Source organism: Rhinatrema bivittatum, chromosome 6, assembly GCF_901001135.1.
Source record: "Rhinatrema bivittatum chromosome 6, aRhiBiv1.1, whole genome shotgun sequence".
NCBI lineage: Eukaryota > Metazoa > Chordata > Amphibia > Gymnophiona > Rhinatrematidae > Rhinatrema > Rhinatrema bivittatum.
In genome coordinates, this window is record NC_042620.1 from 106,556,869 (window position 1) to 106,579,148 (window position 22,280).

A 22,280-nucleotide genomic window follows, 5' to 3' on the forward strand; every position below is an offset into this window, starting at 1 on the left:
TTTACACTTTCAGATAATAGAAAGACCAGGGGGGCATTCCATGAAGTTAGCAAGTTAAGCTAACACAGCTCTGGAATTTGTTGCCAGAGGATATGGTTAGTGCAGTTAGTGTAGCTGGGTTCAAAAAAGGTTTGGATAAGTTCTTGGAGGAGAAGTCCATTAACTGCTATTAATCAAGTTTACTTAGGGAATAGCCACTGGTATTAATTGCATCAGTAGCATGGGATCTTCTTGGTGTTTGGGTAATTGCCAGGTTTGGCTTCTGTTGGAAACAGGATGCTGGGCTTGATGGACCCTTGGTCTGACCCAGCATGGCAATTTATTATGTTCTTATGTCCTTAAAGTTTTCCTCTTACCTGGTCTTGGCGCTTACCGATCGCATGCCAGGATGGTCTCCAGCTGCGGGGGAGAGAGGGCTTTACCTTCACCACCGCGCTCTGATGTGCACCCGCTGCCTTTCAGCTGCTCTAGGGGCTAAGTCCACAACGGGGTTACCGGCTACTGGACCAAGGCTCATCTCTGAGGGATATTGAAATCACCTCAGGAATTCTCAACTGGGGGAGGGACCCTTGGGTATCACCGCAGGAGAGCAGGGCTCCTCTTCTTAAGGTAAATTTTGTCTTCTTGCTGTAATTTCCTAACACTATGCTAGTGTGTGGGATAGTGTCCGCATCTGCTAGGAGATGGAGAGACACTGAAGAGCTGAGGTTACTGCTGGGGTATATCCAGGGCGACGTCAGCTTTGAAATCCGACGGTCTCCCATCTGCTAGCAGAAGAGCACATAACCCACTGGTCCTGAGTCCATCTGGCTACAAGCTAGGAAATTATGTTTTGTACTAAATAATGATCAAAGAGAGTCTGCTGAACTCTGCCAAGTGGAAATGTGTGTCCTGGACTTACCTTCCTTCCTGAAATAGGTGTCCTGAAGGGAGGGGGAAACAGTGGTTTGAGATTCCAATAAAATGTGCATATATATTACAATAAGGTTAGCCAGAAGTCAGATATCAAACAGCATTTCTCACATCTCACCTACTGCATAGTAATAAGGGGTCAGAACAGAGATTTTGACATAACTGATCCCACCCAGTATTTCTCCCAGCATTTGGTGAATCTGTTGCTGTACTGTGCTCACACACCCATTACCTATAGACACAAAAAAAGGACAGGGTCAGACATGTCAGTCAAAACAGAAGAATATCATAGGAAATTTAAAAAAAAAAAAAAAAGAAAGAAGTGCCGACGATATGAGTGAAATGTTACAGCTTTCCCAAAGGCAATGCCAGTGAATATTAAGTCATTTGCTCTCATTATCCTCCTGCACAACTGCTTTCCATTTATGTTTAAAAAACATTAATTCAGGAAGTGTCCTAAAAAACCCACAACAGTTCTGAAAGTCATATCACACAACAGATCCAATGATACAGTTTCCTTTAGTGCTTTCTAAACACCCATTTCTCCTTTTACATCAACACTCTTTTTTATGGTGCTACAGCCTTTGTGCAGCTAATCTTTTATGTTTTACTGACCTCTGCGCTGTAACTGCTGGCAGTAACGATCATGAAACCAAGGAACCTGAAACTGTGGACACTCCAGGCACACCGCTCTGTTCAGTTCCATCAGTCGGAGTCGGATTCTCATACTCAAAGCTGCAGACAGGGCTGCATTTGAAACAAGGATGTTACAATGTCCTGCACAATAAATCTGCTATATAGTATTTCACTCACTTTATAAAGATATGCTAATGCAACCACTATGATCAAATGATCTAAACACATTGGTGGGGGGTGAAAAACCCCAAAATGCACACTTGGAACGTGGTGTAAGAATGTTTTCCCACACCTGCAAATTCAAGCACAGCCCTGCTCTCCCCGATCATCTAACAGGGGCGTTCTCAGAAGATGGCTTAAATTAAACTTGTTAGGAGAGCTGGAACCTCCAAGAGAGACGCCTACCAAATCTCTGCCAAATTCATCTATGGAGCGGGCCCCTCCCACTCCTAATACCTGTGTATGGATGGAGAGCAACAACAAAGGCAATAGGTGCTTCCCATTAGTGAACAGCAATAAAGCCAATTCTAAAATCTAACAATTTCTTTTTGGTTTTCATTGCAATTCCATGAAATATGGCAGCAGATATAAATACAAAAGGTCCCTCTAAGTCCACCCATGTTCCCTTCCTACCGCTGTACCCTGGTACTCTCACTTCACCACTGTGAAGGATCCACACCACTTGTTCCACACTTCCATCAAGTTCAATATGGTAGTATAGGCAAACGTTGATATTACTTACCTGATAATCTCCTTTTCCTTAGTGTAGACAGATGGACTCAGAACAAGTGGGTATAGTGTGCTCGTGCTAGCAGTTGGAGACGGATCTGACGTCAGCACGGGTACATATACCCCCACAGGAAGTGAAGCAACTCAGTAATCTTCCTTGCAAAAGCTGTTATGGATATATGTGTACTGACGATCAATGAATTAGTGAAACAGGATTCCCCTGACCGATTGATAGTAGCTGGAGACCGCCAGCGCTTCCAACCGTGAGGTGTCGACACCTGGTAGAGTGGACGCTCTTATGTAAGAAAATGACATGGCTTACCTTGAATCGGTGAAACCCATGTATACCGGCAGCCGGGCGGGATGCTGAGTCCATCTGTCTACACTAAGGAAAAGGAGATTATCAGGTAAGTAATCTCAACATTTCCTGGCGTGTAGCCAGATGGACTCAGAACAAGTGGGATGTACAAAAGCTACTCCCGGACTGGGCGGGAGGCTGCCTGAGGACCGCGTAGGACTGCCCTCGCAAATGCTGTGTCCTCCCTGGCCTGGACATCCAGACGGTAAAATCTGGAAAGGGTATGGAGGGAGGACCATGTCGCCGCCTTACATATCTCCGCGGGCGACAGCATCCTAGATTCTGCCCAAGAGGCCGCCTGCGCTCTGGTGGAATGAGCCTTGACCTGCAGAGGTGGTGACTTCCCGGCCTCTACGTAGGCCGCTCTGATAACTTCTTTGATCCAGCGGGCGATGGTGGGCTGTGAGGCCGCTTCTCCTTGTTTCTTCCCGCTGTGAAGGACGAACAGATGGTCCGTCTTTCGTACTGCTTCTGTCATTTCCAGGTATCTGGGCAGCAATCTGCCGATGTCGAGATGACGTAGCAAACGCCCTTCTTCTGATTTCTTCAAACCTGCCGTGGTTGGCAAGGATATGGTTTGGTTGAGGTGAAATTGTGAGACTACTTTAGGTAAAAAGGAGGGAACCGTGCGAAGATGGATAGCCTCTGGAGTGATTCTGAGAAAGGGATCACGGCAGGACAGTGCTTGTAGCTCCGAGATGCGGCGTGCTGAACACACGGCCAGCAAGAACACCATCTTCAAAGTTAGAGAATGGAGAGACAGGCCCCGGAGGGGTCTGAAGGTGGCTCCCGCGAGGAAATCCAAAACTATGTTGAGGTTCCACAGGGGCACTGGCCACTTCAGTGGCGGACGAATGTGCTTGACTCCTTTCAGGAAGCGGGAAACATCCGGGTGCGTGGCAATGGTCTTGCCATCCCTCCTGGGCCCGTAGCAAGACAGCGCAGCCACCTGAACCTTGATGGAGCTGAGGGAGAGACCTTTCTGAAGCCCATCCTGCAGGAAATCCAGAACAATAGGGATTGTGGTTGCATGTGGATTGGTGCCATGAGTGTCGCACCAGCTTCAAATACTCTCCAGATCCTTATGTAAGTGAGGGATGTGGAAAACTTGCGAGCTCGGAGGAGTGTATCTATCACCTGCTCCGAGTAACCTCTTTTCTTCAGTCTAGCCCTCTCAATGGCCAGACCGTAAGAGAGAATTGAGCCGGATCCTCGTGGAGGATGGGACCTTGACGAAGCAGGTCCCTGAGAGGAGGCAGGGGAAGGGGCTCCCCTGTCAGTAGTCTTCTCATGTCCGCGTACCAGGGTCTTCTTGGCCAGTCTGGTGCCACTAGAAGAACTAGGCCTCTGTGCCTCTGAATCTTGTGTATAAGGGCGCCCAGCAGGGGCCACGGAGGAAAGGCGTATAGCAGTGTCCCTGGAGGCCATGGCTGAACCAGGGCGTCGATCCCGTGAGAGAACGGATCTCGCTTGCGGCTGAAGTATCTGGGTACTTGAGCATTGGACCTGTCCGCTAATAGGTCCATGTCCGGAGTCCCCCACTGATCCACAATCATCTGGAAGGCTGTGGGGGACAGCTGCCATTCTCCCGGATTTAGGCTTTCCCTGCTGAGGAAGTCTGCCGCGGTGTTGTCCCTTCCGGCAATGTGGACGGCAGAGATGTCCTGGAGATTCGCCTCTGCCCAAGCCATCAGCGGGGCTATCTCTAGGGACACCTGTTGGCTTCTGGTTCCGCCCTGTCGGTTGATGTATGCCACCGTGGTGGCGTTGTCGGACATCACTCTGACTGCTCTGTTCCTCAGTCTGTGAGCAAATCGCAGGCAGGCTAATCAGACTGCCTGTGCCTCTAGACGGTTGACGTTCCACCCCGACTCTTCTCTGTTCCACCGCCCTTGGGCGGTGAGCTCTTCGCAGTGTGCTCCCCATCCGCTCAGGCTGGCATCTGTGGTGAGCAGAGTCCACGTGGGGGAGGACATCTTCGACCCCCTGCTTGTGTGGTTGGACTGCAACCACCACCGTAGCTGGGTCCGCAGTCTGGCTGGTAGAGGTAGATGCACAGAGTAATTCCGGAAGCGTGGGCTCCATCGAGAGAGGAGGGAGCGTTGTAGTGGTCTCATAGGGGCCCGCGCCCAGGGTACCACTTCCAGGGTGGATGCCATGAGACCGAGAACCTGCAGATAGTCCCAAGCTATGGGCCAGCTGGCTCCCATCAAGGACCATAGACGCGTCTGGAGTTTTAGCCTTCTCTTGGTGGTGAGGCTGACTTTGTCTGCCTGGGTGTCGAACTGGACTCCCAGGTATTCCAGCGATTGGGAAGGCTGTAGGCAGCTCTTGTTTAGGTTGACTACCCATCCCAGGCTTTCCAGCAGGGAGATTACTCTGTTGGTTGCTCGATGGCTCTCTTCTCGGGATTTCGCCCTGATCAGCCAATCGTCTAGGTAGGGATGGACAAGGATTCCTTCCTGTCTGAGCACCGCTGCCACCGCTACGATCACCTTGGTGAAGGTCCGCGGCGCCGTGGCTAACCCGAAGGGCAAAGCCTGGAATTGGAAGTGTCGTCCCAGAACCTTGAAGCGTAGGTAGCGCTGATGGTCCCGATGGATTGGGATATGCAGGTAGGCTTCTGACAAGTCTAAGGCCGTGAGGAATTCCCCTGGCTGTACTGCGGTCTTGACTGAGCTCAGAGTTTCCATGCGAAACCTCGGGACCCTTAAGTATCGGTTGACTGACTTGAGGTCCAATACGGGCCGGAAAGTGCCCTCTTTCTTGGGTACCATGAAATAAATGGAATAGTGCCCAGAATCCATTTCCCATGCAGGTACTGGGATTATGGCTTTCAAGGACAGGAGCCTCGCCAGGGTAGTTTCCAATGCTGCCTTCTTGTGGATTGGACACGGAGATTCCACAAACCTGTCCGGAGGGATGTGATGGAAGTCCAGATAATACCCCTCTCGGATGATGGCGAGGACCCACTGGTCCGACGTAATCTCGACCCATCTGGGGTAGAAGAGGGTTAACCTGCCCCCTATGGCTTCGTCCCTCGGATGGATCGACTGATTCTCATTGTGGGGTGCGGCCGGGACCCGAACCCGAGCCGGCTCCCCTCTTGTGCTGCTTGGTCCGAAAGGACTGGTTCCTGGCCGGAAGACGAGGTGCCTGGTAGCGACTCCTATAGGGAGTGAAGCTTCTACCTCTGGAGGGCCTTGGAAAGGTGCGCTGGTTCCTCTTGGACCTGTCTTCTGGCAGTCGAGGTACTGGAGAGGCGCCCCATGTGCTGGCCAGTTTATCTAGGTCGCTGCCGAACAGAAGAGACCCCTTGAACGGCATTCTAGTGAGACGTATCTTAGAAGGAGCGTCGGCTGACCAGTTCCGTATCCAGAGCTGCCTCCTGGCAGCTACGGAGGATGAGACCCCCTTGGCTGTCGTACGGACTAGGTCGGAGGCGGCATCCGTGAGGAACGAGAGAGCTGACTCCATGTCCGCTGCCGGAGCATTGTTCCTGACCTGTGACAAACAGGAACGCGTCACCACTGTGCAGCAGGTTGCGATTCGCAGAGACAGGGCTGCCACCTCAAAGGTTTGTTTCAGGATGGCGTCCAGGCGTTGGTCATGAGCCTCCTTGAGGGCCGCCGCCCCCCCCCCCCCCTCCACTGGAATGGTAGTGCGCTTGACCACAGCGCTAACCAAGGCGTCCACCTTAGGGCACGCCAGCATATCCTTGATTGCCGGGTCCAGGGGGTACATGCCAGCCAGGGCCCGACCCCCTTTGAATGAGGCCTCCGGCGCATTCCACTCCAAATCGATCAGCTGTTGCGCCGCTTGCAGGAAGGGGAAATGGCGGGCTGTGGGACGAAGACCCTCCAGCAGGGGGTTCTGCGTGGATGCCTCCATGGTACTGGGGCCTGGAATAGCCAACTCCGTCAGGCACTGAGAAATCAGGTCGGAGAGATCTTCCTTGGGAAAGAACCGCCTCATAGTTCGGTATGGCTCTATCCCAGAGGGAAGTTCCCCCTCCTCGGGGGGTTCGGACTCGTCCTCCGAGACATCAGGATCCGCATGAGCCGGACTGCCCGGATGCGGGTGCCCGTGATAAGGGCGAGAAGGTCCAGGGGCAGGGTCAGCCGGAGCGGCAGCAGGGCCTGGACGGGAAGCTGACTGCATCTGTACAAAGGCATGGATCCCCTTAAATAAATCCACCCAGGAAATGGAAGCGGTCTCTAGCCGTCGGGGTACCAGGTCCCCCAGGATTCCCGGTTGTTCGAGACGGCCCGCTAGATCCGGGGTGGCCCCTGTGGAACTGTCGGTAAACCTCAGTTGAGACTGGTCCTGGCCCGAGGCTCCCACGGCCTCCTCACATTGGGCACAAAGGGAGTCTGGCTCCTCTCTCTGCGTGGCTCTAAGCTGGCACGCTGAGCAGAGGCTGAGAGCTTTCACGCTGGAATCAGGAGGTGCTGCCGCTGGAGACGCCGGGGCGTTTAAATGTTCCATCGCGTCTTGCGAATGCAGGGCGCCGGCGCTTATGCTGCCAATAATATGCGCTCAATAATATGCCGTCAGCAATATGCGCTCAACAATAATAATATGCGCTCAATATGCGCTCAATATACAATATGCGCTCAATAATTCCTGTTCAACCAAGCCTACACAGAATAGACCCTCCCTTCCCTCTATTGCTCATATCCCCTAGGTGACCGCCCTTTTCCTTATATTAAGGAATCTAATCACAATGTACATTGTTGTCTTCTTGTTATGACCTCTTGTTGATTTCTTGTTGTTTAATCTATTTTCCCTACTGCTCTAGGTTAACCCCCTGCCCAGTTCGCCTCCCCTGTTGAAATGTACTTCTAAATCTTTTGTTAATATGTGAACCGGTATGATGTCCCCACTAATACCGGTATATAAAAGTTTCCAAATAAATAAATAAATAATATGCGGTCAGCAATATGCGCTCAATAATATACAATATGCACTCAACAATATACAATATGCGCTTAATAATATACAATATGCGCTCAACAATATACAATATGCGCTCAATAATATGCGTTCAATAATATACAGTATGAACATACGCTTAGCAATATATATGCTGCGTTGTGCGTCCATCAACAGGCGCCTATCATGGGCGCTCAATACCTGAACAAGGCAGACAAAATGGCGACCTCCACGGCATGCCACATGCAGGCAACACCGCCGATCCTCGTACCCCGGAGACCAAAAAGTAAGAGATGTACGCCTTACCTGATCCTCGACGCTTCCCGGCTGTAACCCGGGCGGTCTCCGGCTGCGGGGGGAGAGGGGAAATACCTTCACCGCCGCGCTTGAGGAAATGCACCCGCTGCCTCTAAGCCGCCGAACTCGTCTTGCTCGGTGCTAAGTCCACGCTGGGACCGAGGCACCTCTCAGCCAGGCCCGAGCCCTTCTCGCTTGGGGGCTAGATCCCTGCCGCGATTCGGCCACCGCACCGAGGCGTAGACCTCCGAGGGATCGCGGAAATCACCCCGGGAAACTCAACTGGGGGAGGGACCCGAGGGTATCACCGCAGGAGTGCGGGGCTCGTCTTCTGAGAAATTTGGAAAGTAGAAAGTAGATTTGGAAAACACGCTCAGCGAGCGTGCAGGCGCTCCAAACTGCTTTGGAGACGGAAATTACTGAGTTGCTTCACTTCCTGTGGGGGTATATGTACCCGTGCTGACGTCAGATCCGTCTCCAACTGCTAGCACAAGCACACTATACCCACTTGTTCTGAGTCCATCTGGCTACACGCCAGGAAAAGCTGGTTTTCTATTTGTGTTGCCAGAATTTGTTAATTTGGTTTCAAGTAGCACCTTTCATTCAAACAGGAACTAACATAGCCCTACATCACAAAACCTCAAAAACATGTGCACTATTACCTCTGCGATGGATGCCACTTTAACTCATTTAATTGTCCTGGGGACCCTCAGCCAGTCGGGGTTGAATATGCATGAGATAGATGTTACATAGAGAGGTGTAACGCAACATCAGCAGCACTCCTAGCATCAACCGGCCTGAGATGCACAGAGGAAGCCAGGAATCGGATGCCTGCTTCCCTCCTGGCTCCACTTACCCCTGGGGTGGATCTATTCTGTGTGTTTTAATGCCACTGGCTCTGGTTTCTGATCTCAGCAGCCAATTCTGTTTATAGTACTTAGATAATATCTGACATGTTATGGAGGCTGAAAAAGTCTGAGTATCACAGAAAGACAAGAGACTAGAAACTGAACAGTAAAAAAAATGTCTTATTGTATAATTATTGTAGGAATATTGGTTCTTACCTGCTACTTTCCTTTCCTGTAATACCACAGATCAGTTCAGACAAATGGGTTTTGCATCCCTACCAGCAGATGGAGGCAGAGAATAAAAACTTTTTAGGCACTGCTATATAACCGAGAATGCCACCTTCAGTCCCTCGGTATTGAACTGTACCCAAGCCAAGTAGAGTGAAAACACCAAATTACCCTAACCAGGGTGAACAGAGAACTCATGGTTGGAGTCTCCCTAAACCAGAGACCCTCTCATCAAACAAGTGAACCGAAAAACCATTGTAACTCTACTGATTCTGAATATGTATACACAGAAAAATTACAGACTGAGTCCATAAAGGTCTTGCGACAATAGCAGGATGGGTCTCTGGACTGACCTGTGGTATTACAGGAACGAAAATTAGCAAGTAAGAACCAATTTTCCTTTCCTTTTAATACCCAGACCAGTCCAACAAGTGGGATGTACCCAAGCTCCCCTATACTGGGCAGGCACCCGAAAGACCTGCTTACAACACACTCCAACCAAAAGTAGTCTTGTCCGGCGCCCTAACATCCAATCGGTAATGTTGGGTGGAAGTATAAAGGGAAGACCATGTTGCCGCCCTACAGATCTCCTGAGGAGAGACCAACTGACATTCCGCCCAGAAGGCTGCCTGCGCCCTAGTAAAATGCACCCGCAACCCTACTGGAGCCTTCTGGCCCTTACAAAGATAGCCAATAAATCATGAGCTGCTGCTCGATCGCTGGAATAATGTAAGTTTTTTATCCTTAAATGTAAATTTATGATAAATTGTTTAGAAAAAGTGTTTAAAATAAGAATTTTTTGACACCTGCTGTATATTCAATGTATGCGTAGATTAAAGTGTTATTTGTGAATAACTTTATTAAAAATGTAAAGGAATTGGAGGAAAGTTTCATATAAACTCGTTGGTGTCTCCGCACCATGGTTGTGTGGTGGTATAATCATTAACTGTCCCCCTCCTCCTATGGAAATTTTTTTATATAAAAGATTTTTTTCTGAAATTACTTCACCTTTGTGACCTCTTCCGTGTGGTGAACATCGAATTATTTATATGCCATGACTGATGGGCCAGGAAAAATAGCCTCCTTTAACCAGCTAGCAATCGTAGCTTTGGACACTTTGCTTCCTTTCTTTGCCCCACCAAATAAGACAAACAAATGATCCGAATGCCGAAAGCCATTAGTGACCTTGAGATAGCGTAACAGAATCCATCTCACAACCAACAAGTGAAGCTTCCTAGTCTGTGATGTCTCCAAAGCCCAGTTCAGAAAGGCCAGAAGCTCCACCATCTAGTTAAGGTGGAAAGAGGAAATGACTTTTGACAAAAATGAGGGCACCCCATCCTCCATTATCCGCAGGAAAGGCTCCTGACAGGACAAAGCCTGCAGCTATAATATCCGCCTGGCCAAACAAATTGCCACCAGGAAGACCACTTTCAAGGTAAGATGCTTCAGGGTTTCTCTCTGCATTGGCTCAAAGAGCTTTTCACAGAGCACTCACAGAACAAAACTGAAGGTCCACGATGGGCACAACCTGAGCACTGGAGGTTTCAAATGTTTGGCCCCTTAAGAAACCGCACCACGTCTGGATGAGAGGCCAAGGCTCTCCTGTGCACCTTACTCTTGAGACAACCCAAAGCCGCCACTTGAATGTGAAGCAAATTATAGGCCAGCCCTTGTTGCAAAAATGCCAAGATGTGTGGAATACCCACTTGCAAAGGATCACATCCCCAGGTGTGGAGAGGACTCAAATCCTCTCCACACCTGGACATAAGCCATTGACGTGAACTGTCTTCTAGCCTGAAGCAAAGTTTTAATAACAGACTCCTAGTATTCTCTTCAATCGCAAACGTCGCCTCTCAAAAGCCAAGCCACGAGACAAGAGAGACCCCCCCCTAGATCCGAAGAGACTGGGCCTTGATGCAGCAAATCTGGAAGATGAACTAATCATAGAGGCCCGTCTACTGTGAGCCAAACCAGATTCATGAACCATGAGCGACATTGGCCACTCTGGCACTATCAGTACTACCTTGTCTGGATGTCTCTCTATGCGCAACACATGCCCTACCAGGGGCCTTGAGGAAAGATGTATAGCAGGATCCTTGATGGCCAGGGAAGAACCAGAGCATTCAAGCCCTCAGTGCTGACCTCTTTCCTGAGACTGAAAATGTGAGGCACTTTGTAATTTTTCCAAGTTGCCATTAAATCCATCTATGGGTTGCCCCACCTGCTTCGAATCAGGTTGAAGGCTGCCATCGACAACTCCCATTCCCTTGGATCCAACTGTTGCCTGTCAAGATAATCCGCCTGCAGATTGTCCACTCCAGCTACATGCAAAGCCACTATCCCTTCCAGATACTGTTCTGCTCAAACAAATAGCTCCTGGACCTCGAGAGCTATTCTGTCTTTGTCCCGCCCTGACGATTGATATAGGCAACTGTTGTGGCATTGCCCGAGAACACTTTCACCACTCGCCCTCGAACCTGTGAGAGAAAACACAGCAGCACTCTACGCACTGATCTCATTTCTAGACAACTGAAAGCCCAGGTTGCTTCCACTCGCAACCACAGACCTTGGGCAGGCTGCCCCTGCCCCCACTCCCCCCCAACCACTGAGGATGGCATCCATAGTCACCACCACTCAGTCTGGAGACTCGATTCACCCCTTTCTCTAAATTGCAGTGAGAATGTCACCGGACAGACTGGATCTGGAGTCCCCCTGAAGCGGTAATGATTGCTGAAAACCCTCCGACAATGGATCCCACTGGGACAGTAAAGCTCTTTGGCCCACAGAACCACTTCCAGAGTAGAGGCCATTAAACCCAGCACTTGTAAAAATCCCAGGCTCTGAGCATCAGAAGGTATAACAAATGAAGCATCTGCGCCTGAAACGTCACAACTCTCCCCGGGGTTAGAAACACCTTGCCAACCTGGGTGTCGAATAGTGCTCCCAGATACTCCAGAGACTGGGTTGGTGCCAGATGATTCTTTGACAAATTTATAACCCAGTCGAGTGAGCACAACATTTTCATTATCCGGTGCATTGCCTGAGCACAATCCATCTTTGACTTTGCCAATCATCCAGGTACGGATAAACTAGAATCCCCTCCCTTCTCAGGGCTACCACAATTACCATCACTTTCATGAACATCCGCAGCATAGTCGCTAGCCCAAATGGGAAGCCCAAAACTGAAAATGCTGCCCTAACACAATGAACTGCAGAAACTTCTGATGCTCCAACCTTATGGGTATATGCAGATATGCCTCTGTCAGGTCTAAGGATGCCAGAAATTCTCCTTTCCGCACCACTATAATCATCCAGAAGCATGGCACCTGCAGCACCATGTTGAACTTCTGAAGATCCAGAATAGGCCTGAATGTGCCTGTCTTCTTGGGTACCACAAAATAAATGGAGTACCTGCCCTTTCCTCTCTCCACTGAAGGTACCAGTACAATCGCCTCTAGCTCTTGCAGATGGAGCAATGTCTCTTGGACCGCCTCCCACTTGCTTCAGGATACACAGTGGGACACCAGAAAAGCCACTCTCAGCAGACGAGAAAATTCTAAGGTGTAACTGTCTCTTACCACCTGTAGAACCCACTGGTCTGACATGATCTTGGTCCACTCCTCAAAGAAAAGGGTTAATCTTTCCCCCACTGCTTCCATGGAAGAGTGGACCGGCCTGACTTCATTTTGAGGCCTTACCGGCTCCGGTCCCCTGACCAAAACTCTCCCTGAGAGTCCTGCAGGCACCCCGAAAGGACTGCTGCTATGCAAAGGTTTGCTTCTGCCCTGAGGCTGGCGCATCCTTGCCAGACCGAAAATGCCCCAAGTCTTGGAAATGAAAATGCAATGGAAAAGTCTTTTTGACAACTTTCTTGTCCTCAGGAAGCTTATTACCCTTAGGCTTCTCTAAATGCTTAATCAGCTGTTCCAAATCCTCTCCAAATAGCAGCTTTCCCTTAAAGGGAAGATTACACAATTGCAACTTGGACCAAACATCCACCACTCAATTGAGCAACCACAGGAGCCTGCAAGCTGCCACTGTAGAAACCATGTTCCTGGCCGAAGTGCACACCAAGTCATAAAGCGTATCTTCCACATAGGCCACCATGGCCTCCAACTGGGCTGCCTGTCTGGAATTTTCTGCTGCCGCATGCTATGCTTCCTGCGCCTTCCGCACTCAATGCAAGCAGGCCCTTTGCATCAGGCTCCCACAAATGGCCGCCTAGAGACTCAACGCTGAAACCTCAAACATCCTTTTTAATTGGATCTCCGGCTTTTGGTCCTGAACATCCTTCAGCACAGCCAAACCAACAATGGGGATGGCTATCTTCTTAGTGACCGCTGACACCACTGCATCTACCTTAGGTAGCCTCAAAAGCTCCAAGGTCTCTTCAGTCAGCAGGTACAATTTCGTAATTGCCCTGCTAACCTTCAAGCTAGCCTCTGGGGAATCCCACTCCCGGTTCACTAACTTCCTTATCTTCTTGGGCAACGGAAAGCCTTCAGTGGCTCCCAAAGTCCATCCAATACTGGGTCCATGCCCTCGCTGTCAGAGTCCTCCTGGGTAACCTTAATCAACAGCTCCTCCAGGACCTGAGGAATGAGGAGTCCCAACTCATCCTTCAGGAACAACCGGACAACCCTTGGGTCATCCCCCTCTGAAATCAGAACTTCATCCAGATCTGTCGTGTCCATATCAGCCTGTGGGCTGGCACCCGGATCACTATCCATGGGATCATCCCCGGGACCATGTGCAAGGACACCCCCAGTATCTGGTTGGTCCATCCAAGTCCTCCCAAGATCTGTGACCACTGTTCTCATCTCCCGAGACGCCCTCCCAGACTCAAGCAATGCAAAAGACTCCCGGATCCCTCTTTTGGAGCTACTCTAGGCCTATTTGGGGGACACTGCAACCTTCCTGCCAGGGGACGCTTCCCCCCTGCTCTCTTCCTTGCCAAATAGGCCTTATGCAGGAGCAGAACGAAATCTGTGGAAAATTCCTCCATATCTGAGGGCTCGTCACAATACTCGTCCCCCTCAGGTTTCCCTTCACCAGCATATTACTCATAATTATTCAGACTCACAGAAGACAGAGGAGGAGGGGAATCTCTGAGTTTTCCAGCAGTTGTTTGCCTTCTGCCATGTGCCTCCTTAGAAACCGAGGTGCTTGCAGCATCCCGCCCCCCCCCCCCCCCCCCAGGAGTTTCTGGCACCAGGCCTGTTGACCGCATGACTCTGCTTCACTAGAGCTTCCCTCCCCTGTGCGACACGAGCCGTGCACAGCGCTGCCAAATTGAGGCATCTCCGACATGATCAGCAGACCTTACAAGCTGTCCCGCGCCACGATGTAATTTCCATTGCCTCTACGTGACGAGGTTGTGCATCAGCCGCACTGCACAGACCTGACACAATAGGCCTGAGTCCTTGCCACTGAAAGCCCAGGACCTCTGATGCTACCAGACTCTGCGATCCTTCTCCCTCCTGCAAGCCACGACTCACGGGCACCACTCAACTGGTCTGCTTCCTTATTTATTTTTTTTTTTTTAAAGGAATAGCGACCTTAAAGAGTATCCCCAGAAAAAGAAGGGCATACTTCCCTGCTCTGGCCGCTGTAGAAGGAGAGAAGGCCTCAAAGAGATCGAGGGAGGCAGGATCCCTGGCTTTTGGCCCTTCTGGATGACACGGGCTGAGGCAGCCAGGGATCACCAACCCCCTGCTCACCAGGCTCTACCTGAGGGATGGCCCATGAAGATGCCTAAGACCTCCGGGAGCTTTTCAATCTCTTTTTTTTTCACACTCTCTCAGACTGCAGGTTTGCACCTCTACCATCTGCTGGAGACACAGAAATACTGAGGGACTGCAGGTGACACTCTTGGTTATGTAGCAGTGCCTGAAAAGTTTTTATTCTCTGCCTCCATCTGCTGGTAAGGATGCAAAACCCACTTTTCTGAACTGATCTGGGTATGAACAGGAATGATGCAATTATGTATGTAATGGTGTAAACTGCCTTGGATATGGAACTATGTTAGAATATAAAAATAGAATAAATAAATAGATGATGATAGATCATATAAAAGTAGATTTTTTTTAATGATAGATGTTCAAGTGATCTCACAATATTGGATGTTTTTCAAGTCCTATTACAATTTTGAAAATAATTGTAAAATCACACTACTACAGCTTTTCAAAAGGAAAATATTTCACACATATAATAACATCATTAATCTGACTGCAGAGAAACTGGGTAATCTCAATTGCTTTGTGCCAGGTTGTTTGTGTATGAACAACTTTAAAGCTAAAATTTTGTCTAAACCTACATAAGAAAGCAGAAAGGTACAGAATGTAAGTACATACTTTCCAGCTGAGTGTCCAGCTTGGCGAGGAAATCAACATTGAATATGGCCTTTATCAAGTCCTCAGGGAAATACTCTCCAACAGCCAAAGCATAACCCAGCAGTACGAGAAGATGTGGCTCAAAGGAAGCTGTGAAAAAAAGCATGATCAGGAAAAAAAAACCTGTTCAGGTATGCACCAACTATAATGCTTCCACACTCTTCACACTATCTCATTTAAAGCCCCTGCAGCTATCAGCGGGCAATCTGCTAGCTGTGCAGCTCCGTGCAGCTGTGTCCACTCCAGCCCTCACACAGAGGTTATAAAGGCATGTACAGAGGATATAGGTTAGATGTTTCAAAGGCAAACCACCCAAGAAGCCACATATAATTCAAATCACTAACTTCTAACCACCCAAGCCTCACACAGCTAAAACAGCTGTAGGGCTGGACTGGTGGCAGCCCAGGGTTAGATATCAAGTCTTCTGCTACCTGGGTCGGCCAGGGACAGGAATACTGCGGAAGCATCTTTGACAGGTCCTGTGGGATGAAGGCGTCACGGTTCTTGTACAAGACGTTAATCTTACTGTTTAGTTATTTAAATATTAATATATGCTAGCGAGAGTTGGGGATGCACTCATGTCAGGCTACAGCTGAATTCCGGGCTGCCCTTTCCAAGCATGCTGCATGGCTCTGCAACCTGAGGCAGGCTCGGCCACTCTTGGTCAGCCTGTGGAGCATCCCAGTACATTAGTGAAGGGGAGCTTGTGGCATTTCAGAGGGGGCCCCCATAGCCGCAGACTATATTTATCATTTAAACAGTTAATTGTTCATATTGCATTCGTTGAAACAGTTAAGGGTATAAATATAGTTTAAAAAATATACACCTAGTGGTCAGATTTAGGGCCCATGAATTCCGGAAGGAGCCTTGGTGCATAGGCCCCCTAAACAAGGCCTGTTGCTGCAATATTGGACTGAAGTAAGTTGGGAGGAGATAAAATAGGGGGGAAAAAAATCCCTGGGTAGTTGTGAATGAAAGCTCAAGTGAATGAAGGCTCAAGGTACCGGATCTCAGCTCTGATTATAATTGAGCTGGAAGTCCAAAGGAGGGGGAGGTATAAAAAAAAAAATACAGCTACTGAAGCCTGCCAAAAGGAAGGCTATAAAAGTTCAGTTCTAAGGGGAGACCTTCTGATATATGCATTTTTGTGAAGTACTTCAGAAATTAGTACTGCCTGACTTGTCGGTACCTGTCCTCTCAGTTGTGGCTACAACACGAGACAATTTCTATTAATGCTTGAATTTCAAGTAACCATCCAAACACACCATTTTTGTTTAAGAATCTGTGCACTCTATGTCAGTGTTTCCCAAATCTGTCCTGGAGGACCCCCAGCCAGTCGGGTTTTCAGGATATCCACAATGAATATGCATGAGATAAATGTGCATGCAGTGCCTCCACAGCATGTAAATTTTATCTCATGCATATTCATTGTGGATATCCTGAAAACTTGACTGGCTGGGGGTCCCCAGGAAGGGTTTGGGAACCTCTGCTCTATGCCGTACTTACTTAGATGAGGTCTGAAATGCTGGATACAAGTCTCGAAGAGCTGCTCTCCTTGAGGGGGTTCATAGTTCAGAACCATAAAGAGGAGAATAATGGCGTAGGTTGCAGAATGATGAATCTGATCACAAAAAAAGACAAGATTAGTGCGTACATGACTACATGGAGATCTACAGTAGCATTTTATAACCCGCACGTAACACATATGCAAACATTATGAAATCTGTGCATATCTACCCTGCAATGTTTGTGTGTATGTATGCTTATATACAAATACATAGTCAGTCTTTGCATTTTTTCCGGAAGGTGAGGTAACAAGTTTCCAGACAACGTGCTAGAGGTATCTTGTTCCATATTTCAGGGGCAGAATATCTGGCGGAACAGAAAACACTGGAATTTTCAGGATACAAACCATACCTTCTTAATGTGCTGCAGCGTCACAGATGCTATCTTGTCCAACAGTGGAGTGCAGAGATAGTTTGTTCTGGTGAGAAATGTGGAGAATTCCGGCACATTTGTCCATGTAACCTGATCAATCAAACGCTGGCAGGTGATCATGGTTTCTTTCAGAAGTATTTCCTCAAGCCAGTCTCCAGACACATATTTCAGTTCTTCCAGCAACAGATCCAGATCATTGATTTTCTGAACTCTCTGGTAAGCACAGTGGTTTAACTTCTGCAGAAGCTTCCCATACACCCCTGATGTGCTTTGCCGATACAACTGATCGCTTCGGACCCATTTAACAATACTGACGGCAAGAGCATTCAAGTCATTTAGGTTGCATTGTGCCAACACTGCATCAACTTTTGAAATCACAGCATCATCCACACGAGGCAAAGGCAGCATGGCCAGGACCCGGGTCAGCATGGCCACATCACAGGGTATGACACTCACTTGCAGATAACTAGGTAAGAGACAACAACCTGAAACATCAATATTTATAAATGCAAACTCCTAGAGAGAGAAAGAATAAATCACACGACTGAAATCAGAAAACCTAGACCATAAGAAAGAATTTCTAGCCCAGTGGTGATGTTTTTTTGTTTTTTTTAAACTATTAGCTTAGTCAGAACAAGCACTTGGATTCTGGTTAAGCATTCATTTGCTAAGCACCTTGGGAACTGTTCCCCAGTTTTAATGGGCCCTCCCCTAGTCCTAGTCTAGTCATTGCAGTAATGGTCCTGAGGCTAGAAGTCGTGCACCAGGGCTCTTGCCAGAACTCTCTATGATGCAACTCTAAATCCAGCCACCAGATGTCACCCTTGACAATAAAACATGACTCTCCCTACGCTCAGAGGCTGTGAGTGCTGCCGCTGCAACAACCCCAGACAATCTAAGAATTGAATCAGGGACCCTCTGCATGGACACAGACAGCCTGAGAAAGTTTCTTTTATCTATAAATGTTCTAGGGCAAGACAGGAAGGAAAAAAAAAAAAGAGAGAAGATGGAAACAGGAGTACAAGCCAGAGTTTAAGGTGTGGAGAAAAGGAAGCCTCTCTCTAGACACAGGGAATGTAATGCAATCAGAAACATTCAATGCATGTACTCAGAGTGGTCATTCAGCCACCTACTGATGAAACAGGATGGACAAATATGTCTTTACAGTCATCCACAATTGGATTTCTGCCACAGTGAATATACTAAATCCAAAGAATAAACCCGGATATGCCTTTGGGCAACATACATAAAGCACATGTCATTCATCTTGTGTTTTTAATGCAGCCAACACACCTTAACAAAATTATATTGTGGTAAGAGATGGCAGATCAGAGTTTCTTCTCCCTGGATAGTGCTCTATCCAGGAGTCTGCAGTCTTATGTAGAGCAGCAGTAATAACTGTCCTGAGACAAGTTACAATGCCAAAGCATCAGTTTGGCAAGTTACAATGCCAGAATAGGATCAGTCTTGGCATTACCGCATGTATAAATTCTATAACCAACACATCAGTTTGGTACATTTATAGCCAGTGTTATCAAAGGTTTTTCTCCCATTCTGCATCCATGGGAAGCCTTCTTTCATAAATCAGGCATTTAGTTTTTGAACACTGCAGAGATCAGAAAAAAACCTGATGGGACAAAAGACAATAACTGACCTCTCTGTTAGGTTAAGGCATGAGGTTGAGGTCAATTATGGACTAATGGTAAATGATGTCTCAGCCTACCCGCCAGCATCAAACTTGGAGCAGATAAAAATTCACACTGGAGCCTGCTGCTAAAAGCTTACACAAAATGATCAGTCCTGGCTGAATATCAATTGTAAATAACTGAGGTTAGGCATACATAAGGGAGTCTTTTACCCTTATAGGTTCAGGAGTGGCAAGGAAAGTCCAGTGAGCAAGAATTGGGCAGGTCATGGCTGGATAACCTCCAGGGAAATAAGTGCTGGCGAGCGTACGGTTTTGACTGGTACAGGCCTCTAGGAGTGAAGTCCTCAGCAGCAGGTGGGCTGAGACTGTCAACGTGAGAAGAGCAAGAGGTCGGTGGTGTGGGATAAGGGCAGGAGGTGGAAGAGCTGAGGTAATTTCCCCTTTCAGTCCAAGTGCAGGGTGAGCAGAGAAGAAATGGACGTAAATTCTCAGAGTGCTAGAACTGTTTCTGAAAGCACAGAGAAAGACTGAGGGAAAACTGCTCATATCTGTAAGATCAACAGATTTTTGGGCTGTTCATGCCGGCAGAAAGAGACAGCAAAAAGCAGTGCTTGCACCTGTGAAGATAAGAGACACTGAAAAGACTGGAGGGTTTATCTGGCTTAGAGCCTTACATCAGCTGCAGGCTGTGTATGAACTTAAGTGCTGTGGACTACTATAGTAGACAGCAATGGAAAACACAGCATAAGCTTACCCAGGATGGTTAACCCTGCAGCAGCCTCCAAATATAGACCAAGAAAGTTCATCACAGCAAGAGAGGACAAGATTTATTAAGAAGCTTCTCCCACTTTGTGAATGTGGGAAATGTGCTCGATACATCTGGTCCACTGTTCAGAAGTCATTTATTTTCCTAAGAACTGTGACTTTGACACTCTCTCTCTCTCTCTCGCCTTGTGGCAATAGTCATCATTGTGTTTAAGCAGTGACTACCAAACAAAAGCCCTTTAAAATAGTGCTCGCAGTTGAAGTTGCTGGGCAGCTGCTACTTGAAAGCTGTGTGGCCCTCTGCTTAGACTGAACCAGCTGGGTTCTGGATGAAATACAGAGAAAGTTGAAGCATTTACCTGGTTAACAGCTTCCTGAGTTGTGTGTAGATCTCAGGATTCTGGCAGCGTAGCACCATCAAGGTCTGGGTTATCTTCGCTAACTCTATTGGTCTGTACACATCTAAGAACTTGTGCAAAAGTGAAGTAATTCTAAGGAAAAACAAAGTTAATATCCTTAAATCGGAATTATGGTAGGACTTTCTTAATATTTTATATTGAATGTCTATAGCTTTCCTGCATGACTTAAGCTCTCAAACTCTATAGGAGGGGAGGGGGCCTGGGGGACTATTTTGTTGGGGTCTTTTGCTTGTTTATTTACAGGGGTATTTTCCTTTTTGTTGCCTCCTGTTGTATATTTCATAAAAATGTATAAATAAAGAGTTGCAAAAAAAAAAAACAAACCCCAAAAAACCAAACAAACGCATTAGAAGGTGATATCAAACAACTGCACATGAACATTCTTGAGCCCAACAATTTCCTTGTTGGAGCACCTCATTGATGATAATATGCAAGCACTCTGAAAAGTTCTGATGGAGAAAGCACGCGAAGATAAGGGAAGAGGTGGGAGAACCACTGGAAGGATTAAACTGGTTGCTGCTTCATACTGGTTCACAAGCAGGCAAAAAATGGCACAGCCAATCCAAACTTTTCAGTTAACAGCCTGACAAGATTGTCTAAACAATTACAGAGATCACAATCCTGACCAGTGCGGTGCAAGAGGAGTTCAAGAAGTTAGGAATGGGTCTTAAAGACAGCTATCAAGGTATTTTCTGAGGCAAAGACTGCATATGGTAAGGGGGAAGACAAAATATGTTCTAACACATGCATGAAGAGCTGTTGTAAAGGAAAATTGGTTCTTACCTGCTAATTTTTGTTCCTGAAGTACCACGAATCAGTCCAGACAAGTGGGTTTATGCATCCCTAACAGCCGATGGAGGCAGAGAGCAAAAACTTTGAGGCACTGCTATATAACCGAGAGTGCCACCTGCAGTCCCTCAGTACTGACCTGTAACCAAGTCAAGATGTCTACCATAACAAACCCCAATAAACCTGGGGCAAACAGATACTTAAAGTTTGGAGCCCCCTGAAAAAACTAGCCCTCTTAACCTGACAGATACAAATCTGAAACTACGTACACTTCTCATTACTCTGAATATATCACATATCAGCTCAGCAACATCCAGAAGGAAGGAAGTCTTTCGAAAGATGAGGACAGGTCTCTGGACTGATCCGTGGTACTTCAGAAACGAAAATTAGCAGGTAAGAACCAATTTTCCTTTCCTGTTCGTACCCTGGATCAGTCCAGACAAGTGGGATATACTCAAGCCCCTCTATTCTGGGAAGAAACTCAAAAGACCTGCGCGCAACACACTTTCCACAAAAGGCATCTCCTTTGCTGCCCGCACATCCAAGCAGTAATGTTTGGTAAAAGTGTGAAGCGAAGACTATTTCGCCGCACGACAAATCTCCTGAGTAGAAAGCAGAGAACACTCCGCCCTTGAGGTTGCATGCGCCCTAGTGGAATGCGCTCTCAACATCTCCGGCACTTACTGGCCCTTACAGATGTAAGCCGAAGCTATCCTCTCATTCAGCCATCATGCAATAGTGTTCTTGGATACCTTATTTCCCTTCTTAGCGCCACTGCTCAGGACAAAAAGATAATCAGATCTCCAAAAGGCATTTGTCGCCTTAAGATGTCGCAAAAGAATTCTGTCTTCCCTGACTCCTACCTCAAAAGGAACCTAAGGCTGCCACCTGAACCCGAAGGGAATTATAGGCCAAACTGTTAGTCAAACTGCTTTGCAAAAAGGCTAGAATCTACGGAACGTCCATCTTCAAAGGCTGCATCTTGTTCTGCAAACACCAGGATTCAAAGACTCTCCACACTCGGACATAAGCGAAAGACATGGAAGGCTGTCTTGCCTGAAGCAAAGTCGCAATCACAGGCTCCGAATAACCTTCCAAGCAGAGTCATCGCCTCTCAAAGGCCAAGCCACTAGACAGAATTGATCCTCCTGGTCTGAAAATTCGGGTCCCTGCTGCAACAGCGCCTTACAGATGGGCCAAGCGAACGGGACCATCCACCGCAAGAAGGTGGTCCACAAACCACGGCCGGCGCAGCCACTCAGGAGCCACCAGAATCATCCTGCCCAAATGAAGCTCGATGAGCCGCAGCACTCAACCTACAAGAGGCCATGGTGGAAACAGATACAGCAACAGGTGTGTTGTTCATGGGAGAACGAGAGTGTC

General features: G+C 48.0%; 1 protein-coding gene across 1 annotated transcript in view; it reads right to left on the minus strand.

The window, feature by feature from the left end:
• Positions 1-22,280, minus strand: part of LOC115093644 (FAST kinase domain-containing protein 1, mitochondrial-like) — a 128,008-nt gene that overhangs the window by 35,788 nt on the left and 69,940 nt on the right. Inside the window, 6 exon segments of the mRNA XM_029605684.1 lie at positions 1,031-1,144; positions 1,528-1,659; positions 15,300-15,428; positions 16,845-16,959; positions 17,256-17,742; positions 20,049-20,180. Of these exon segments, the coding sequence (XP_029461544.1) occupies positions 1,031-1,144; positions 1,528-1,659; positions 15,300-15,428; positions 16,845-16,959; positions 17,256-17,742; positions 20,049-20,180 (1,109 nt within the window).